Genomic DNA, 20,297 nt, shown 5'->3' with positions numbered 1-20,297 from the left:
CTTCAATCAACCATTTCCATTCTTCTATAAAAAGTCTGTTATCTTGATTTCTTATTTTTCCAGTAAGTTCTGCCATTTCTGCATATCAAGTTCCATCTTCCATCCAGGCCACTAGAATGGAAATGTACAGGTTTGTGCATGCGTGGAATGAATATTGTTTTTAGTTTTTATTTTAATTTTCTTTATTAAATTTGCATACCGCCCTTCATCTCAGGGCGGTTCACAGCATAAAAATACAAGATAAAAACACAAAATAAAAACAAGAACAAGAACGAAAACAAACCAATACCCCAATACTCCTACCCCTAAGCAAACTCACAAACAGTAAGGGTGTTTCCAAGCTGTCACTGTTTTGCAGGAGGAATTCAAGTGTCTTCTTCTTTCTTTGGCGATCACTCGTAGCCAAAGATTTATGGAAGATTGTCTTCCATAAACACGGTTTTAACAATGAGTCCGTAAGTGACTATGGAGGCCAATTCTGGATCCATACGTCCTTCCACAGTGGGGACATTGGTTTCCGGGCAGGAGTTGATCACAGTGTGGATTTACCAAGCGTGCCTTCCTCCTAGCACGTTTCTCCCTTGCGCCCTGAGTTCAAGTGTCTTCAAAGCCCATGACACCTTTGGTAAAGGCTGTTCTCCAGCTGGAGCGCTCGCAGGCCAGTGTTTCCCAATTGTCGGTGTTTATACTACAAGATTTGCCTTGAGACAGTCTTTAAACCTTTAAACTTCAAGTTTATACTGCTTGGTGTAAGGAAAGCAGATGAAAGTGCTTCGTCACCCTAGCACAACAAACCAACTCCATCATTCTTCTTTTTAAGCAGACCTTTTGCAGTTAGGAAAGATGTAGGAAATGCACTAAAAAGTGCAGGATGAATGGCTGAGTCAATGGGAAGACATATAAACACACATTCTGCAAGCAAATCAGGACAGATGCTCAACATATAACCTCCCCATGAACATTCAGTAGGAGTCTAACCTGTTAGAATTCCTGCTCCATGATTGCAGTCATGGGATTTTTGTCTATCTCATGACGGTATATGTTTTGACTCCACAGAGTGGGAAGTGATGGAGACAGGATGTTTGTGTTACTGTGTTCCTTGAAGTGGGACTATTGTCCTTTGTTCTTTTCTTTTTGCTGTCTGATGCTAGAGAGAGAGGGAGCCATGTTGCAGTGCTCCGTGTGTGTTTATATGTAAATAAAGTAGATTAGCCAAAATGCTGAGTTGCTGAGGTCTGTCACGCGCATGATGCGCAAACTCTGCGGATCCCAAAGTTTGCTGGCGCCGGTCACTGTGATGTTTGGGCTGGAGAAAGCTTTTGAAGCTCCCGAACGATCGACCAGGAGGGAGAGAACATGCCAGTCGGGCAAGAGTCTCTGCCAGGCTCCTACTCGAGTGTAGGCTGAACTCAATTAGCTCAGGATGAGAGTGGAATAAGAATGGGGCCCTAAGGAACCTTGCAGTGAGTGGCCTGCCTTTAAGAAAAAACAACCACAGCTACTGAGCAGGAAGCAACTGCAGTTGTGAGGGACCCTCAGCAAAGTGCCCCTTTCTTCCGTCACCTCCCCCCAGTGGCAACTCCAGGCAGCTAAAAGCCACCATTTTAAATTTCCCACAGTGCTTTGTCATCACTCGGGGCATTGTGACACTGGGAAACGTCAATGACAGGCTCCATTAAGGGGCAGGGCCTTAACTTTCTGAGCCCTCAGATTCAACTGTATCCCCCCCCCCGGTTCCCCCCTGCAATTTTGGTGAGGACAGTGGAATCAAAGAAAATCTCAATCCACTCTATGGAGAACCTTGCAGGGCTTGTCATCTCTATTGCTAACATAGTTTCTTAAGAACAATTATGTTTGTTTATTCATGGTGTTTACATGCCACCCTTCAACAATCACATGCACGCACATGACAAATTTGTGCTATCAGTAGAGATGGCTGAGTGTTGTGTAGATCTCCTCAGATTTGCTCAGGATTTTTCCAGGGCAGGGGTCGGGGGGGGGAGAGGGAGAAACTCAGGAAAAATCTGGTCCAGTTGGAAGACTCAGAAAGGTGTTGCTCTGTACCCTTAATGGGCACAGCCTTTGCCAAAGGCTTTGAAGACACTCGAACTCAGGACACAAGGGAGAAACGTGCTAAGAGGAAGGCACGCTTGGCAAATCCACACCGTGATCAACTCCCGCCTGGAAACCAATGTCCCCACCGTGGAAGGATGTGTGGATCCAGAATTGGCCTCCACAGTCACTTACGGACTCACTGTTAAAACTGTGTCCATGGAAGACAATCTTACTTGGTTATGAGTGGTCGCCAAAGAAGAATGCCGGATCCTTATTAGGAATTGCCAGTATTGTCTATTGGGTTGGGCCATCCAAGGACAGTCTAGCAATATAATTACTGAAACTATAACATCAAATTCAGCCTAGGTTTGCTCAGTAGCAGAGGAGTCTACAGAAGGGTTAATTCTGTTCTGTTGATGAAGGTCCTCAGATTATAAAGGGGAGGATGAGTTCTACTGGATTGAAGGGGGAAAGGAATAGAGAATGGGTCGTGGGTTTTGTAGCTGCCTCTGCTGCTGTAGTCAAGTCCTGCTTGTTGCTTTATATTTGTTCTCTCTGCGGTGCAATGGCCTATTTTGTGGAGCTAGAATAAGGAAGAAAAGAGGTAACTATTAGCAGACTGGTTTTCCAAGTGCGCAGCCTGACATAACCAAAACAACAACACCTGACACATGCGCAAGAAGGAAGTATCAAATTGAGGTGCATGAGAACTTCCCATTTGGCCCACACAGCTGATATCCAGGGGAGGGGGTGGAAATGGATGTTTCAGCGCACCAGAGATCCCACAGATCAGTTGCTGCCACCTACAACTCCCCACCGAGGCCTACAGAGCTGTTCTCTCTCCCTCAGAGCTGCCCTGCCACCACCTGGCTTAGTTGCCTGGCCTGGCCTGAGTTAGTAAAGGTAAAGGTAAAGGACCCCTTCCCGCCGGAGCGGTACCTATTTATCTACTTGCACTTTGACGTGCTTTCAAACTGCTTGGTTGGCAGGAGCAGGGACCGAGCAACGGGAGCTCACCCCGTCGCGGGGATTCGAACCGCCGACCTTCTGATTGGCAAGCCCAGTGCCGTCCCACCCATGAGACAAGGTGAGGGGCCTGCCTCAGGCAGCAAGATCCACAGGGACAGAAGTTCCTGATGTAGATATTTATTGCCCTCTTGTTCCTAATGAAGGTCTTCAAGTCAACCCCCTCAAGACTGAATTCTGCAGGGTGCTCCTTCTCAAGCAGATCCTGACAGCGAATGTGCATGCTAAGCATGCTAAGTAAGATTGAACGCACTGTTCTCGGTCATGGAAGGGGAGCATTTCCTTTTCCTCTTGTCCTCCTCCTGCTTGTATATTTAATTAGGGATTTTTAAAAACCCTAATTAAGCATTAGCCTTCCCCTGAATGGATTCAGGACTGAGACTGGGTAGGCTGGCTAGTGTTAGAATTCCTGCTCTATGATTGCAGTCATGGGATTGTTGTCTATCACATGACGGTATATGTTTTGACTCCACAGAGTGGGAAGTGACAGAGACAGGATGTTTGTGTTACTGTGTTCCGTGAAGTGGGACTATTGTCTTTTGTTCTTTTTCTCTTTGCTGTCTGATGCTAGAGAGAGAGAGGGTGCAATGTCGCAGTGCTCCGTGTGTGTTTATATGTAAATAAAGTAGATTAGCCAAAATGCTGAGTTGTTCAGGTCTGTCACGCAAGCCATGCACAAACCCTGCGGATCCCTAAGTGTGCCGGTGTCGGTTGGCATCGGTCACTGTGATGTTCAGGCAGAAGAAAGCTTTTGAAGCTCCCGAACGATCAACCAGGAGGGAGAGAACATGCCAGTCAGGCATGTGTCTCTGCCAGGGTCCTACTTGAGTGTAGGCTGAACTCCTGACAGCTAGAACACTCAGGTCACCTCAGATTGGGGGCCTGAATTTGGTCTGTGGGGTGGATCATACTTTCCCGGCCATGGCAATCTTCTGCCCCTTTCCCCTTCTGACTCTCTCTATGGTCCAGAAAATGCTAGCTTCTGCAGGGGAGGGGGGGTCCTGAGGGTTACTCACATCTCTTCCCATAATAAAGACGTGTCACCAAAGCAGTGGTTGTAATTCCAAAGGTACAGAGAACGGCACGCAGGAGAAGCCATATGAGGACCATGGTATCCCGTTGTGGTGCAGAATTAGACCCTGGATGATTCCAAAGACAGGAGAATGGATTAAGACAGGGGAACACAGAGACCATAGAACACTGGTCCTAAAAGACCTACATTGACTCCCAGTACATTTCTGAGCACAATTCAAAGTGTTGGTGCTGACCTTTAAAGCCCTAAACGGCCTCGGTCCTGTATACCTGAAGGAGCGTCTCCACCCCCATCGTTCAGCCCAGACACTGTGGTCTAGCTCCGAGGGCCTTCTGGCGGTTCCCTCATTGCGAGAAATGAGGTTACAATGGTGCCTCGCAAGACGAAAAGAATCCGTTCTGTGATTCTCTTCGTCTAGCGGTTTTTTCGTCTTGCGAAGCAAGCCCATTGATGGATTAGCGGATTAGCGCTATTAGCGGCTTTTAGCGGCTTTTAGCAGCTTATCTGTTGATCGGATCAGCTGATAAGTGTCTTAGCGGCTTAGAAAAAGGGGGGGAAACCAGCAGGAACTCGCAAGACATTGTCGTCTTGCGAAGCAAGCCCATAGGAAATTCGTTTTGCGAAGCACCTCCAAAACGGAAAACTCTTTCGTCTAGCGAGTTTTCCGTCTTCCGAGGCATTCGTCTTGCGGGGCACCACTGTACAGGGAACCAGGCAGTGTTAGAATTTCAGCTCTGGTCCTCCGAGCTGATCTGGCTCATCTTGGCTTGAGCCCAGCAGAGTATATACTCAGAGACCACAACAGAAGGACGAGGCAGGTATGGCTACATTGCTAAGCTTTATTTCTAAGCTATGCAGAGAGCATACAAATATACATCTTGTCTCTGTGAGAAGCAGAGAGCAACTCCAACAATGAAACGACAGTACAAAGGAAACAGTAAACCAGTAACGTCACATCCCGTCTCCCTTTCCAGTGGGAATCCAACAGTATCTGGACTGTGGAATGAAAACATAGTCCTGTGACTACCAGCAGCTGCTCAGTGAGGGAAACAGAAACCAACAGGCAGAGGGCCTTCTCGGTAGTGGCGACTGCCCTGTGGAACGCCCTCCCACCAGATGTCAAGGAAATAAACAACCATCTGACTTTTAGAAGACCTCTGAAGACAACCCTGTTTAGGAAAGTTTTTAATACTTGATGTTTTGTTGTGTTTTAAATATTCTGTTGAGAGCCGTCCAGAGTGGCTGGGGAAACCCAGCCAGATGGGTGGGATATAATTATTATTATTATTATTATTATTATTATTATTATTATTCACTTTCACTACCGGTTCTCAGAACTTACAGACTACCAAAAGCTATTCAGGTCAGCTTGATCTGGGGCACCAGATTGGGAGCCTGAATTGGACAATACAATCCATCCATACAAAAGTCAGGCCTCCTAGATTTCCCATCAGCTTACCTTTCAGGTCTTCTCTAAGCACGCGAAGCTCAGTCCCATTCCCCGATGTCTCCGGGAATCCAGGGATCTTCACCACACATTGATACACCCCCGAGTCGTAATGTCTCAGATCCCGTATCTCTATGTCGGCTCTTCTCCCCAAGAGGAAGGCCTGCTCCGAGGTGGGACTCACTCTTCCCATGAATTCCCGTGTGGTCTTTCTGACCTCCACCCCTGGCTCCTTCACCCACCGGAAGCTCCCAACCTTAGGCTCTGAGGTGGAGTTGTAGGAACAGTGCAAGGTGACGGAACCCCCTTCCATGCCTTCTGCTGAGCTGGGCTGGGAAACCATGAGGAGTTCTTGAGCCTGGGAAGCTAGAAGAACACAGATGGAAGAGTCAGGAGGTCAGACAGGCGTCCCACCCCACACAGCTCCGATGGCTGGACGGCAATTCTCATCGTCCCCAATCGTATGCCATGATGGTCTTGGCTTATGGTCTCTCTGTGCAATGGTCTTTGTGCTTCTCCTCGGTTGTCTCCCTTCTGCCAAATTTTAGGTCATAACAGCCTTGTATTTAATCACTCACCTGGTCACTAAAGGGACACAGAAATCTCCCTTTTACCAAGGGAGGGTGTTGGTTCATCTGGCTCAACAGTATTTACAGCTGTTTTGTACAGCTGAGTTGAATAGGATCCAAAATGCAGCAGTCTGATTGGTCCTAGAACAATAGGATTCAGAATGCAGCAGTCTGATTGGTCCTAGAACAATGCAGCTGTATGATTGGTCCGCAGGAGCCACCCAATCCAGCTCCAGATGGAAGTGAATCCACAACCTGATTGGCCTACAGGAGAATCCTGGAATTAGCCAATCACATGCAGCCCATTGTGTAAATAATGTATATAAAGCAGATACTTTGGGGGAACTTTCATTCCTCCTCACCACTATGAGCTGAATAAAGAGCATGAAATCCACTCTTGACTCTGAGTATATTTCAACAGCTGTCCAGGCTTTCAGACTAGGGTCTCTACCAGACCTCTCTGAAGTTGCTGAGCATTGAACCCCGGCCAATCTGCCTGCAAAGCATGCATACACACACAACAACAACAACAACAACAACAACAACAACAACAACAACAACAACAACAAAACACAACCATACACAATCCTAAGAGTCTATTGGCCTTTCTTCCCGATTTTGGCTTCAGAGGAAGGCTTATCTTCTTGTGGAGGTAGAAAATGAGTCTCTTAGCAGGGTAGTAAATATTTCTGCATGCTAGAAAGGTTTGTGTGCTTGTTTACAAAGCTGGATTGCCAGACACTCAGCTTTCGTTCAGCCTTTCTGAGATTATTTACACAATGCGCTTTCAACAGGTGGAATGTGACAAGTAGGGTACTGGCAAGTAGGAATCTGGATTGAAATTTGAAATGTTGCTTTTCTGCATGCAATTCTTTCAACTTTTTTTTTTTTTTTTGCATTTTGTAATGGCGTTCATTTTTATATATGCAATCGTTTTGTATATGTTTTAATTGCATTGTGAAATCACTTAAAGATGCCTCATCGGAAGCAACTCATAAATATAAAAACAATTGCAGCCGTACCTTTGTTTTCAAACAGCGTTTTGGCTCCCAAACACCGCAATCCTGGAAGTGAGTGTTCCGGTTTGCGAACTATTTTTAGAAGCTGAACGTCCAACGGGGCTTATGCAGCTTCTAATTGGCTGCAGGAGCTTCCTGCAGCCAATCAGAAGCCACACTTTGGTTTCTGAACATTTTGGAAGTCGAACGGACTTCTGGAATGGATTCCGTTCGACTTCCGAGGTACGACTGTATAATGATAATAACTCCTCTTGCACAATGGGACTCCCCACCTCCCAGGGCAGGCACCCCATGCCCATGGACAGAACAGAACAGAACCCCTGGAACAGATTGAGGGATGCATGAGGGGAGAAAGGGGGATAATTTCCTGTTGCGCAAGCAGAAATCCTTTCGCTGATGGAATGTCCTATTATTAGGAATCTGTACACTTTTACTGTTTCGTGCAGGTTCACACATCCTGACGGGGTCTGTGTGGGATTCATTTTTTTGTGAAGAGGGATATTAGCAAGGCCACACACAGACACCCCTACGCACATCCCCTTCCGTTCCATGTAGCTGTTGCCGAATTTGGGTTTGTGGAAGTAGTTTGCAATCATGACATGAGGATGGCGCATGTGGCCAGGCTGTTGGACAACGTTATGTGAGGGGAAGTAGTCGACCAACTTCCTGTTTGACGGTAAAAAGGCAAACGTGCGTAAAGAAAGCAACCATGTGCAATCTATCCCTGCTTTTCTTTCCCTCTCTGTAGGTCTGCCTTTGGCTCATTTTAGCCTAGAAAGGGGGTGCAGGAAATTTGGAAGGCCGAGAGCAGAAGTGTATCCCATGCAGCAGCTTGTCTCAATAAAAGGAAGGATTGGAAATGTATTGTGTGGGTATTCATTGGCGTGATAACCAGCTCTGTATTTTGTTATCTAACAGCTGAGTTTATCTCAGTGAAGACGTTACTTGGAAAATAAATACAACCCAGGTGGTTAAGAAAGCCCAACAGAGACTCCATCTCCTCAGAGTACTGCGGAAGAACGATGTCAATCAGATTTGACGATCTCCTTCTACCAGTCCACAATAGAAAATGTCCTTTCATACTGCATCACGGTGTGGTACGCTGGTTTGACATCATCTGATAGGAAGTGCCTGCAGAGGGTGGTGAATATAGCACAAGATATTATGGGCTGTCCCGTGAATCCGCTGGATGAAATAGCGGAAGAACGTTGCCTCAGGAGAGTGAGGAAAATTCTCAGGGACGATTCACACCCTGGCCGTCACTTTCTTGATCTCCTGCCCTCAGGCAGAAGATATAGAAGCGGGATTAGTCGCACCAACAGGGTAAAGAACAGCTTCTATCCGTGGGCTGTTAGGCTGCTGAATGAAAAGATCACAACAGGGCAACTGACTTTGGGGTTTGGTGGGTGTGCGTCAGTAAACGAGGGGTATTAAGACTAAGAGAGCTGAGTGGGGGGTGCTCGTGTAATCTCACTGTAAACCACAGAGCCTAGGACTTGCTGATCAGAAGGTCGGCGGTTCGAATCCCCGCGACGGGGTGAGCTCCCTTTGCTCAGTCCCTGCTCCTGCCAACCTAGCATTTCGAAAGCACGTCAAAGTGCAAGTAGATAAATAGGTACCGCTGCTCTGGTTCGCCAGAAGCGGCTTGGTCATGCTGGCCACATGACCCGGAAGCTGTACGCCGGCTCCCTGGGCCAATAAAGTGAGATGAGCGCCGCAACCCCAGAGTCGGTCACGACTGGACCAGGTCAGGGTCAGGGTCCCTTTACCTTTACTTTTACAAGTTGTACAAGTGACAATAAAGTATTTCAAATATAAAGATGTTTGACTGACTGGGGGGGATACCAGCTCCTAGCTACCACCAGCCTGTTTTCGGTGTGGTGGGAGTGGAGGGATCAGGCGAGTGGTCCTTCAGTTCGCCATTTTGTTTTCACAACGGCCACCCAAATCCTTGTGGGAAGCCTGAAAGCAAGACCTGAGGAAGATCAAACACTCGTTCAGTACGCGACAGTGGCTGCTAGAACTCTAATAGCGCAGAATTGGAAGACATCAAAAATCCCAACTATAAACGAGTGGCAATCCAAACTATTTGATTATTTAGAATTGGCAAAAATGACACAGAAAATAAGAAATCAAAAAGACATAAAGTTTAACAAAGAATGGAATAAATTTATGACATACATGGAAACAGAGGTAAAAAATCTAAAAATTACAGTAGGTATGATGTAACACTTGTGATGTAAAGAGTTTCTTAAGGAAAAGAAACTGCAGATAAAAAAATAATATAATATATTCTGAAATCGAGATGAAGGGAAGTCAATTAGTGTTGTGTGTTATTTAGTAAATGTAACCTAATTTGTTGATATCTTATGTTAGGAGATGTTTTTTTTTGTTTTTTTTCTTTATTTTTCTTTTTTATGTATTTCTTTTTTGTGTGTATGTGTGATGTATGTTTTTTTCATTTGTTTTAATGTCTGATGTAGCAAAACAAATTAAAATCAATAAAAAAAGCAAGACCTGAGCACAAGAGTGCACTGCCCCCTTGAGTTTCCCAGCAAATGTCACTCAGAGGCATACTTCCTCCCATCGGAGCCTCGCTAGTCACCACAAATGACTAGTCAATTGGGTCACACAGCAGATTTCATCTTAGACACCTTCCTGTTCTCCCCTCCCTCACGGTTATCTGTGGCTTAAATCCCTCACCGTAATTTAAGCCACATATTTCAAATGGCCACACATCACGGGCTCACTTTTATTTTGGTTCTGAAACTATCCCTCGCTTCACAGTTTTACAAGCCTGACCGTGTGTTGTTGTGGACTTCTCTGTTCCATATGTAATGGAAGTTCCCCTGCAGTACTAAATATATATATATATGAGTTTGAGGAACTGTTAGTAACACAGGATGCTGCCGCAAGAGCCGCTTTTACTCTGACCTCATTTGTTCATTCATTTGGTAGAATCCAGATAGGGACTTCCTATTTAACAACAACTATTATTATTATTATTATTATTATTATTATTATTATTATTATATCTCACCCATCTGATGGGTTGCCCCAGCCACTCTGGGAGGCTTCCAACATATATAAAAACACAATAAAATATTAAACATAAAAAACCTTTCCCATACAAGGCTGCCTTCAGGTGTCGTCTAAAGGTTGTATAGTTATTGTTAAAAAAGTCAGGTGCCTCTCTCTGCAAGAGCCCATGGGGCTCTAAATCCCCTTTAAAAAAATTAAAAAACAGATTTTGATTTTGCTCCAGCCTTTTAAAATGCAACGTTATTCGTTTTTATTAGGAATTCTAGGTACCAAGATGCCATAGGATCAGAAAATACTTTTTATGTGTGCGACAACAGCTGCACAGATGTTATTAGCCCAGAGATGGAAAGAAGAAACAATCTCGACCAGGGAAGAATGGCAAACCAAGTTGATGGACCATGCAGAAATGGCAAAATTAAGTGGAAAGTTCAGGAACCAAGAGGACAACAACTTTTAAAAAAGAATGGGAAAATTTATAATTTATTTAGGAGACCATTGCGAGCAGATGAAAACAATAGCAGGATTTTAATCTCAATTGTAAGGTAACAAAGACTGTGGATAACTCAGATGGATTTTTTTTTTTTTAAATGTGGATAACGGATTGATAAGCAGTTGTAAATGTTGACATTTGGACCTATGGAGGGGGGGAATTTTTGAGATTCAGAGCAATCTCTTTATATGGATTTGTAATTGATTTTGTTATTAATTTATATTTTTTTAAATCAAATAAAATCTGTTTTCAAAAGGGGGGGAAATGCAACGTGATTCAGAACCACTTTTCAATGGTAGTTCTGCAAATACGGAACTCCAACTCCATCTTGCCATTTCATTCTGATCTTTAAAGCTGCATATACACCATTCATTTAAAACACACCGTTTTCACCACCAAAGAATACCAGGAAATGCAATTTAGCCCACACAGAGCTACAATTCTCAGCATCCTTTGTTTCCTTAGCATAATTTTACTAATCTAGATTTCCAAGATAGCCTAAAGAAAAAAGAGAGAACCATAAAACAAATATAAAACAGATCAAAAACGTCAGAAACAAAAGCAATTATCGTAGCAACAGCAAAAAAATAATACAAAAAAGCAGTAGATATAAAATCAGTTAAAATCCTGGGCAATCTTTTTTTCCCTTTTTAAAAAATGTCTAAAACATTGTTCTCTGGGCAACACAGTCAGGTGGTGGCACATAATTAATAGTAATTATTATTACAATTTGTATTATTTACTATTTACTATTAGGGACGTGGGTGGCGCTGTGGGTTAAACCACAGAGACTAAGACTTGCCAATCAGAAGGTCGGCAGTTCGAATCCCCGCGACGGGGTGAGCTCCTGTTGCTCGGTCCCTGCTCCTGCCAACCTAGCAGTTCGAAAGAATGTCAGAGTGCAAGTAGATAAATAGGTACCGCTTTGGCGGGAAGGTAAACGGCATTTCCATGCGCTGTTCTGGTTCGCCAGAAGCGGCTTAGTCATGCTAGCCACATGACCCGGAAGCTGTACGCCAGCTCCCTCGGCCAATAAAGCGAGATGAGCGCCACAACCCCAGAGTCAGCCACGACTGGACCTAATGGTCAGGGGTCCCTTTACCTTTACTATTAATTTATTATATATTTATTGTTTATTTATTATTATTTACTATTTTTATTATTATTACAATTATTATTACTAACATGAGTTTGACCAAACTGCGGGAGGCAGTGGAAGACAGGAGTGCCTGGCGTGCTCTGGTCCATGGGGTCACAAAGAGTCGGACACGACTAAACACAATTATTATTAAGAAAGCTTACAGAGTGACAAGGATATTTGGAGAAGGACTGGGCCAGCCGGGGCGGGAGGCTCCACGGGGCCTCCAAGGAGTCAGCCTGCCTCCTCCCACTCAGCCGCCCTACAGCTGAGGGGGAGGCAGTGGGCGGACCATTTAGGGCAGTCAGAAGCCTGCGGGTACCCAAGCCACTACATCACTCCCAGAAGGGACGTGTGGCTGGGTGTGCTGCAGGCCCTGTGGTGAGTGCCGCATGTCATTTTGTCAGCCCCCTCAGTGGTGACACCCGGGGCAGTCTGCCCCCACTACCCCCCTTCCTCCACCCCTGTCACCAGTCCAGCTGCCGCATTCTGGATTAGTTGTAGTTTCTGGGTCACCTTCAAAGGTAGTCCCACGTAGAGCGCATTGCAGTAGTCCAAGCAAGAGATAACTAGAGCATGCACCACTCTGGTGAGACAGTGCGGGCAGGTAGGGTCTCAGCCTGCGTACCAGATGGAGCTGGTAGACAGCCACCCTGGACACAGAATTGACCAACGCCTCCATGGACAGCAGTGAGTCGAGAATGACTCCCAGGCTGCTCCCAGGTTTGGGGGACCAGGGAGTCCCCAATACCTGCCCGCCCCCTGTTCCCCCCAAACAGTATTTCTGTCTTGTCAGGATTCAGGTTTAAATGTACGGTATGTACCAAGAATGTCAGATAATTTCTACAGAAACAGAATCAAGTGTGGAAATCACTGTTTTCCCCATACAGTGGTGCCTCAGGTTAAGAACTTAATTTGTTCCGGAAGTCCGTTCTTAACCTAAAACTGTTCTTAACCTGAGGTACCACTTTAGCTCATGGGGCCTCCCGCTGCCGCTGCATGATTTCTGTTCTCATCCTGAAGCAAAGTTCTTAACCCGAGGTACTATTTCTGGGTTAACAGAATCTGTAACCTGAAGCATCTGTAACCTGAAGTGTCTGTAACCTGAGGTACCACTGTATTCACTCAACATCAGGACCACATTAACTTCAAACAAAGGCAAGAGGGCATTTGTTGACACCAAATTTCAAAGCTGCAAGTATCTATCACAAATTAATGCAACTTGCGTTCAGTTTGTGGTGCTTGGATGCAAGCTCCATTGAATCTGGTGAAACTTATTTTATGATATTGCTTTTTGTTGTTGTTGCAATTTCATTTTGGTATAGTTTTTATTTTAGTTATTTATTTAGGTGCCGGCGGCGTCAACCACAGAATCCTTTCATCTCCCAACAAGACCTTTTAAGTGGAGATCTTTATCCCAGTCTGCCCTCTGTTTTCATATATGGAATTGTTTTTAAACGTTTTATATATGAAGCTATTTTTGACAATTTTTACACTTTTCTTGTTTCGTTGTAACAGTTTGGTTTTTCCTGCTGTAACCTGCCAATGGGGTCTTACGGCACAGGGAGATAAGTAAGTTTTGCATAGACCATTTACCAATTATTTTTAAAACAAATACCTAAGCAGCTTACAGTATAGGTTAAAACATCTCAAAAAAAAAAAAAACCAAGGGAAAAAAATCACATTCTGTAAGGCACAGTTAACAACTAAATAGAGAATCTTCCTTGGCATTGAAATAGATATTACACATAAAAACCTGCTGCAAAAATACAGTTGAAGACATTTTTCTTCCAACCAGCTTTCCCAGCTGAATAATTGGACCTCTAGCATGTATGTCTATTCTTATTGTACATCACTTTCAGATGCTTGTACAGATGAATAAATGGTTGATAATGTTTTTTTTTAAAAAAGACAAAAATACAAGGAAATTTCAACAATGTAAAACAGCTGAAGAGAATATCCTCTAAATATAAAGAAATAAAACAAAATGTTACAAATGAAAATCAGCACAAAACTTATATTAAGTTTTCATTCTGATTACTTCCCTCTGTCTGTAAAGTTAGGAGTAGCATAAATAAATAATTGAGAAAATAAAATTCATTTTAATTTGAATACTGAAGACACAAAGACAATTGTTTACAGACCGGAATTTGACCACCCAGAAGTTAAAATTCTCATTCTGGAGCCCAAATATACCATAAATTCTACTTTCCTGCAGCTGCCATCGTGGGGTTAGCAGAGGATCTGACAATTTTGATTTTCTGTTTCTCGTTTTTCTCTGGTCTTAAATTCTGTTTTCCAAATTTCTGCAGCAATTGGCGTGTTAAAAAAATCCCCATGAGAATTCTTCAGCATTTCAGTGGGAATTTCTTCTAATAAGCATCTCATATACACATTTTCCCAAGCAATTTCACCTGATATAATGCATGTTGGCATGTTATTTTCACAAATATATTCATTTTAATGCAGACTTCCCCCTAATATATGCAGTTTTGTAAGCACTGTCTGGCTGGAGAATTGCCTCAAAAAATTCGGGTGTTTGTGATTGTCAAAGGACGGCGGTGTTTCAGTTCTCGCACTGTTTTGGAAAGCACGAATTGGCTAGATTTAGCTTTTAATTGAAAGTGCATCCCTCCCCCAGAGATTTGTCTTGCCCTGGGGGAAGGAGAGAGCTAACTTTCAGAAAGGATTTCCCTACCACTGCTTCTATCTTGCCTCTATTGAACTTAATTGTTGCTGATTTGTGAGGTTATATGGAAAAGCTGCATGTCTAAATCCGTACAAACAAACCAAATACATGCAGGGCCTTCTCAGTGGTGGCTCCCCATTTGTGGAATGCCCTCCCTGGCAACATGCATTTGTTTTCGCTCATTATCGACTTTCAGGAGTTGAGAAACATTCCTGCTTACCCAGGCATTTAATGGCCGGCTGAGAGAATGTGACTGTTTCAAGGATGCTTTTAGACCTGATCTAAGAACGTTTCAATAATTTTATAGATGCGTTTGCCACCCTGGGTTCCTTTCAGAGACGCGGACTTATAAAAAATATTGGGGGGGCCCCGGGAAAGCTCATGAATAATAAATAAGCTCATGAATATGCAAATAAAGTGGCTCCGGCCCTAAATAGGGCAAGCCACGCCCCCCCAGCCAGCCAATTGGCTGGCTGGGAGGTGTGGCCAGTCGGGATTCCCCTGTTCTTGCGGGATTTCCGGCAGTGCCTTGGCAGTGGCGGTGGTGCTGCGAAGCAGCGAGGCAGGAGCCCCCGCCCCCGGGGATTCCCTAATCTCCCGGGGGACGGCCGGGGCTCTCCGATTAGGGCGCGCGGCTGGCTGGCTGGTGAAGGAGCAGGTGGGGAGGAGGCGGGGGACGGCAGCGGCGCTCTGCTGGAAGGGCGCCCGAGATTATTGGGGGGGCTGAGCCCCCCAAAAAAATTTTTTGAGGGGGCTCGAGCCCCCTCAAGCCCCATGGAGTCGGCGCCTATGGTTCCTTTGAGAGGAAGGGTGGAATGTGGGTCGGCTTGCTCTGGCAGGGTGGAAAGCTGTGCTACTATATTATGGGTTGCTGGTTCGCCCTCCTCCTCACTCCCGTGGAAGGCTTTTACAGTTTCGCTGGTACCATCAGAAGTAAGGAAGTGAAATCGACAAAGCTTTTTGCAGAAATAAACAAAAGACATAGAGGAAACGCAACAGCTATCTTCCTGGTAAATATTGCCCCAAACAGGGGCAGGGAGCATGTAGCCCTCCAAATGTTGTATGGCCACAATTTCCATCCTCCTCATCGCCTGCCGGCTTGCCCGATATTCAGGGTTGATGGGAACTGTAGTCCATTAACACCACACCACCAGGTCTGACTAGCAGAAGGATCTGAGAGAGGGATCTTTCCCAACTCAGTCTGGAGATGCCAGGGATTTAATCTGGGAGTATTGGGAAATAATTTATAATGAATTGAAAAAAATGTTTAAAAGTACTTTTCCAAAACAAAAAACCAGAATATTTTGATGGGGATAATTCAGATGGAAATTCCCAGGTGTCAAAAAAGGCTATTTATGTATGCCACTACTGCAGCCCGTGTTTCGTTAGCCCAAAAATGGAAAACGAGCGAGGTCCTGACTAAAGAAGAACGGCAACTTAAACTGATGGAATATGCACAGATTGCGGACCTGACATATACAACAAGAGAACAAGAAGAACATACGTTTAGAGAACGGAAAACGTTTATTGAATAAATGGGGGGAACTGTGTATACTTGAAAACGTTGGCATTATTAAGATAAATTCAACAGTGTAAACAAGTTTTTATGGATGTATTAATGGAATACTGAATGGTTTAGTTAATGTAAAATATGTGGGGGTTTGCGATATGCGATTGAACCATGGAAAGAGAGGAAGGGAAGTCTTTGACATTTAAGGCTTAATGAATATTTTAAATTGTAAAATAGAAAACTTAATAAAAATTATATATACACACATAAATAATAATAATCTGGGATGCTCAGTGTACGAAGCACATGCTTATCTCTAGCCCTTGCTGCCCAATGTGCCTTTATTGAGGGTGCTTCTAGATTACCTGCTTATTGAGCATTAAGTCCTGATTTATTTGCAGGGAAGTTAGATAATAATCCCACACTTTCCCCATCACCTTCCCAAAGGTCCAGTTTTTGTGGGTGGGAGGGGAGTGGGTCTGTTGCGCACCCTCCAAATTTGCCAATATGTGATTGAAGCCTAGAGCTGTGATCTCCCGGAGACTGAGTGACATTGCCAGACAAGAGGACATAGCCCAGGTAAAACCAGGGATGTTCCTAGGGGACCAGATTTATCGGACCATACCAGCCCCTACCTTGCAGAAATTCACTATGTGGAATACCGTAGACTTCTTACAGCGGCTAGATTAAATGTCCTTGACTCTGCGATATTGTGGGGAAGGTACAGGGGAGTACCATACGCCCAGAGAACCTGTCATTGTGCCATGGGTGTGGTTGAGTCCACTGAACACATTCTCTTGACTTGCCCTTCCTATGCAGAGCTTAGACATAATTTTATAGACCCACTCCTATGTCAATCTAGCTTCCTATCCGGAGATAACCAGGTTTTACACTTGCTGAATAACGTCACTAGAGCTATACCTTCCTTGGTGGCCAAATTTCTTTTTTTAGCTTTTAAGCGTCGCAAGATTATAATTGACTGTATTGATATGGGGCTATCTGTTTAGCCCATTTTAGTGTTGGCTAAGTTCTAAAATTTTCCTGGAGCTTTTAACTGTGTATTGACAAATGTGCTTTTTTTCTGACTGACGGTCAAATAAAAGGTTGATGATGATGATTGAAGCACCCCAAATCACTGCCTCAGTGCGAGAGATGGGAACGAGGCTCATTCCATCAGCTTTGCTGAAAGACCATCTCCGTCAGACATTTCCTGCCCCTGAACTGTTTCTGTGCCAGCTGGTTGTGATAAGAATTACTATTTTAAGAATTGGTGCCTGTTTGTCCCCCCCCCCCCTTCCCTCCCTGTCTCTTTTCCCTTGTGTGTTGCATTTTGGGGGACAAATGCCGGCTCCCTCGGCCTGAAAGCGAGATGAGCGCCGCAACCCCATAGTCGCCTTCAACTGGACTTAACCATCCAGGGGTCCTTTACCTTTTTAACTTGCATTTTTTAGATTGTAAACCTGAGGGCAGGGACCACCTTGTTTAACTGACAGTAGACAAAGTTTTAATTTATATATATTTTTTTAACTGTTGCTATATCTGTATTGTCCCTGTTATACCTAATTGCAGATTCAAATGTATCCCTCTCGTGTTTTATGACTTCCTTGATATTGTATGTGGGCTGGAACTGGTCTGTGACCGAAATAATAAAATTCATTCAACTGACTGTACGTAAGCCACTCTGGGGGCCTTTTAAGCCAAAGACCAAGGTATAAATGCTCTAAATAACAACCCTCTTCCCTAAAATTCTGTAGATTCCAAAGCCTTATCAAGTCCCACTCCGCCCTGCCAAAAAGCAGGGTCTGCCCCCAGCCCCAGCCCCTCACCGATCGGCCCACACAATCCAGACCTCCACCTGCCTCAGGTAGCCTGCAAGCTCCAGCAGAACAAAAGCTTGAGAAATCAACTCAAACTATAAAAGAAAAAATTCCCAACCAGTGAACAGATGAAAGATTCCTTCCCTGTTGCCAAATAAACAGTGATCAGTCAGAGCCTGAGTACAAGCAAATTCCATCCACCAGATCTATTCCACAGTGCAAATTCTAGAGTTCCAGGCTTTGTTAAAACACACACACACAACCCTCTACTCTTGTGTCAGCTGCCAGACATAAAGAAGCGATGCTTTCCTCGTCATATTATGTCCGCAATCAGGGGAGAAAAAATGCTTACCTAATTTCCATTTGTTATGCCTGCTGTTAAAGACACAGGAACAGAGCCAGCAAAAGACAGTACGCACAATTACTATTTTTTAAAAGACAGTTGGCAACCCTAGAAATCTGGAACAGAACTGCCCTTTTTTGACTCTCCGGCCCCCTCGCCTAAAGCTTTTCCTTGTGAAGGTGAAACATCGAACACACCTGCCTTGGTTACCTGTGATCAGAGTCAACATCAAGTGAATCGCTTTCAGGTCCATGAGGCCCATCTGAGCAAAGCCGGTGGGTTGGTGGTAGTTGTGGACAGAAATGAAATTCCTTTTGGGGAAGGCGATAAGAGATGGGGAAGTAGGGCAGTTTCTCTTGTCTCTGAAAGATGCTAGTTGCTAGTCACTCAGGACCGGCTGAAAACAAGGCTTCCTGTTTGTGGGGCAGATGCGGAGAGAAGCTTGTAGGTTGTTGCGATGGGGTGAAGATAGGAGAGGAAAGGGGTCTGGTGGGGTAGCGCAGAGACAGAAATAGGTGTCTCACACACACTTGTTATCTTTCCATAGTCTTCAGCCATCCTGTCATACAACCTACATTGTGAAAGTGTGCAATTCTTAAGTTCTGGATCAGAGCCTATGCTTCAAGAGTCTCTGGGCGCTTCATAGGGATGCAGAGATCTGTCCATTTCAATTTTCTCAGTTTCTCCTCGGTCCAGTTTTAAATTTAATTCACGTTTTTGCATCAATTCGCCCCCCCCCCAAAAAAAACACATTACAAAACCTTCAGCATTTTGGTGCGAATTTCCCCTAATAAGCACATTTTGTGTGTGGTTTTGACTAATATACACATTTTTGCCAGCAATTCCTCCTAATACGGTGTGTTTTAATATGTTATTTCCACAATATGTGCACTTTAACCGAATATATGCATATTTTTTTGCTCTCAAATCTTCCTTTATTTAATATGTGCATTTTTGTAAATACTGGACAACTGCATTGCAAAATTCGGACGCGTGAGAATTTCGATATTTGGCTGTGTTTCAGTTCTCACAACACTCAACAGCCCAATTCCTATATCGTTCAGAATGGATAAAATTGTATCTGTAGGAGACCCTCACCTGTTGAGCCCAGGGGTCGAATGAGTATGTAAGGGCAATTATCCTGGTCCCAAGCTGTGGGAGCAGCATCTTGAGGTTAATAGATTAGGTTAAACGGCAAACAAAAATGTTTACACATGTACAAAAATGTTGCATTAAGACACTGGTGTGAATGATGATAAGGAGCTTTTCTTTTTTGTTGTTGTTGTTTAGTCGTTTAGTCGTGTCCGACTCTTCGTGACCCCATGGACCAGAGCACGCCAGGCACTCCTGTCTTCCACCGCCTCCCGCAGTTTGGTCAAACTCATGCTGGTAGCTTCGAGAACACTGTCCCACCATCTCGTCCTCTGTCACCCCCTTCTCCTTGTGCCCTCCACCTGCGGGACCAGAGATTCTTAGAAGACTGGAGTAAATATTTGAACTATCTGAAAAGCAATTGTAATACGCTAGCAGGACTGCAAGAAGTTCTGTAAGGAGGACTATATGAAATATTGCAAGGAAGACTATGAAGAGAATTATTAGTTAATGAGAATTAAAAGTAATAGAGAAATTAAGAAATGCAGAACAAGTCATAAAGAACAGAAAATCTTCAGAGGTTGTAGACAGAAGTCTAAAATATTGTATAAGATAAGAAGGACTGTTGGAAATGATATGTTAAAAAAACTAATAAAAATGTATATTAAAAAAAAAAAATTCCTTTATTCTTTGCAGCTGTTTTCTCCACCTTATATTCCACCAAAGCAAGAATCTTAATTGGTTCAAGAGAAGCAGGCGGCATTTTGTAAGAATTCGAAATCGCACCCAAACACTGTTCGGTGGAACAGTTTTATCTTGATCTGATCTCTCTTCTGCAGAATGCAAGGCCACAAGAAGAGACTCTGAGACCACATTGCATCACAGCAGAGGGGAGGGGACTCTTGGGCTGTCAATCTTCACGCATGTGGGAAAGAGAGAGAGCAAATGGTGTACAATGTCCGTAACCCTGAGCGCTATACCAGAAAAATTGGGGGGGGGGGGCACACATTGCTGGTTTTGCACAGTT

At 44.2% G+C, this 20,297-nt stretch overlaps 1 protein-coding gene across 1 annotated transcript; it reads right to left on the bottom strand.

The window, feature by feature from the left end:
• Window positions 1–215: 215 nt before the first annotated feature.
• Window positions 216–18,806, bottom strand: NCR3 (natural cytotoxicity triggering receptor 3). The gene is made up of 4 exons (XM_083493511.1): window positions 18,389–18,806; window positions 5,574–5,927; window positions 4,098–4,220; window positions 216–2,638 (listed from the first exon to the last, which is right to left on the bottom strand). The coding sequence occupies exons 1-4, from the start codon at window positions 18,438–18,440 to the stop codon at window positions 2,577–2,579; spliced, it is 591 nt and encodes a 196-aa protein (XP_083349637.1). The 5' UTR covers window positions 18,441–18,806; the 3' UTR covers window positions 216–2,576.
• Window positions 18,807–20,297: the final 1,491 nt, after the last annotated feature.

This window comes from Podarcis liolepis (assembly GCF_965112155.1).
Source record: "Podarcis liolepis genome assembly, chromosome: 2".
Lineage (NCBI taxonomy): Eukaryota > Metazoa > Chordata > Lepidosauria > Squamata > Lacertidae > Podarcis > Podarcis liolepis.
The sequence above is the reverse complement of the archived record's forward strand: the minus strand, read 5'-3'. Positions and strand labels throughout refer to the sequence as shown.

Excerpts from the sequence above, each read along its gene's own strand:
- NCR3 (XM_083493511.1), bottom strand. The coding sequence starts at position 18,440 with ATGGGCCTCATGGACCTGAAAGCGATTCACTTGATGTTGACTCTGATC. Across the intron at positions 5,928-18,388 it reads GATGTTGACTCTGATCACAG|CTTCCCAGGCTCAAGAACTC; the intron begins GTAACCAAGGCA and ends GTGTTCTTCTAG. Across the intron at positions 2,639-4,097 it reads TCTTTATTATGGGAAGAGAT|CTCCACAAAATAGGCCATTG; the intron begins GTGAGTAACCCT and ends TCCTTATTCTAG.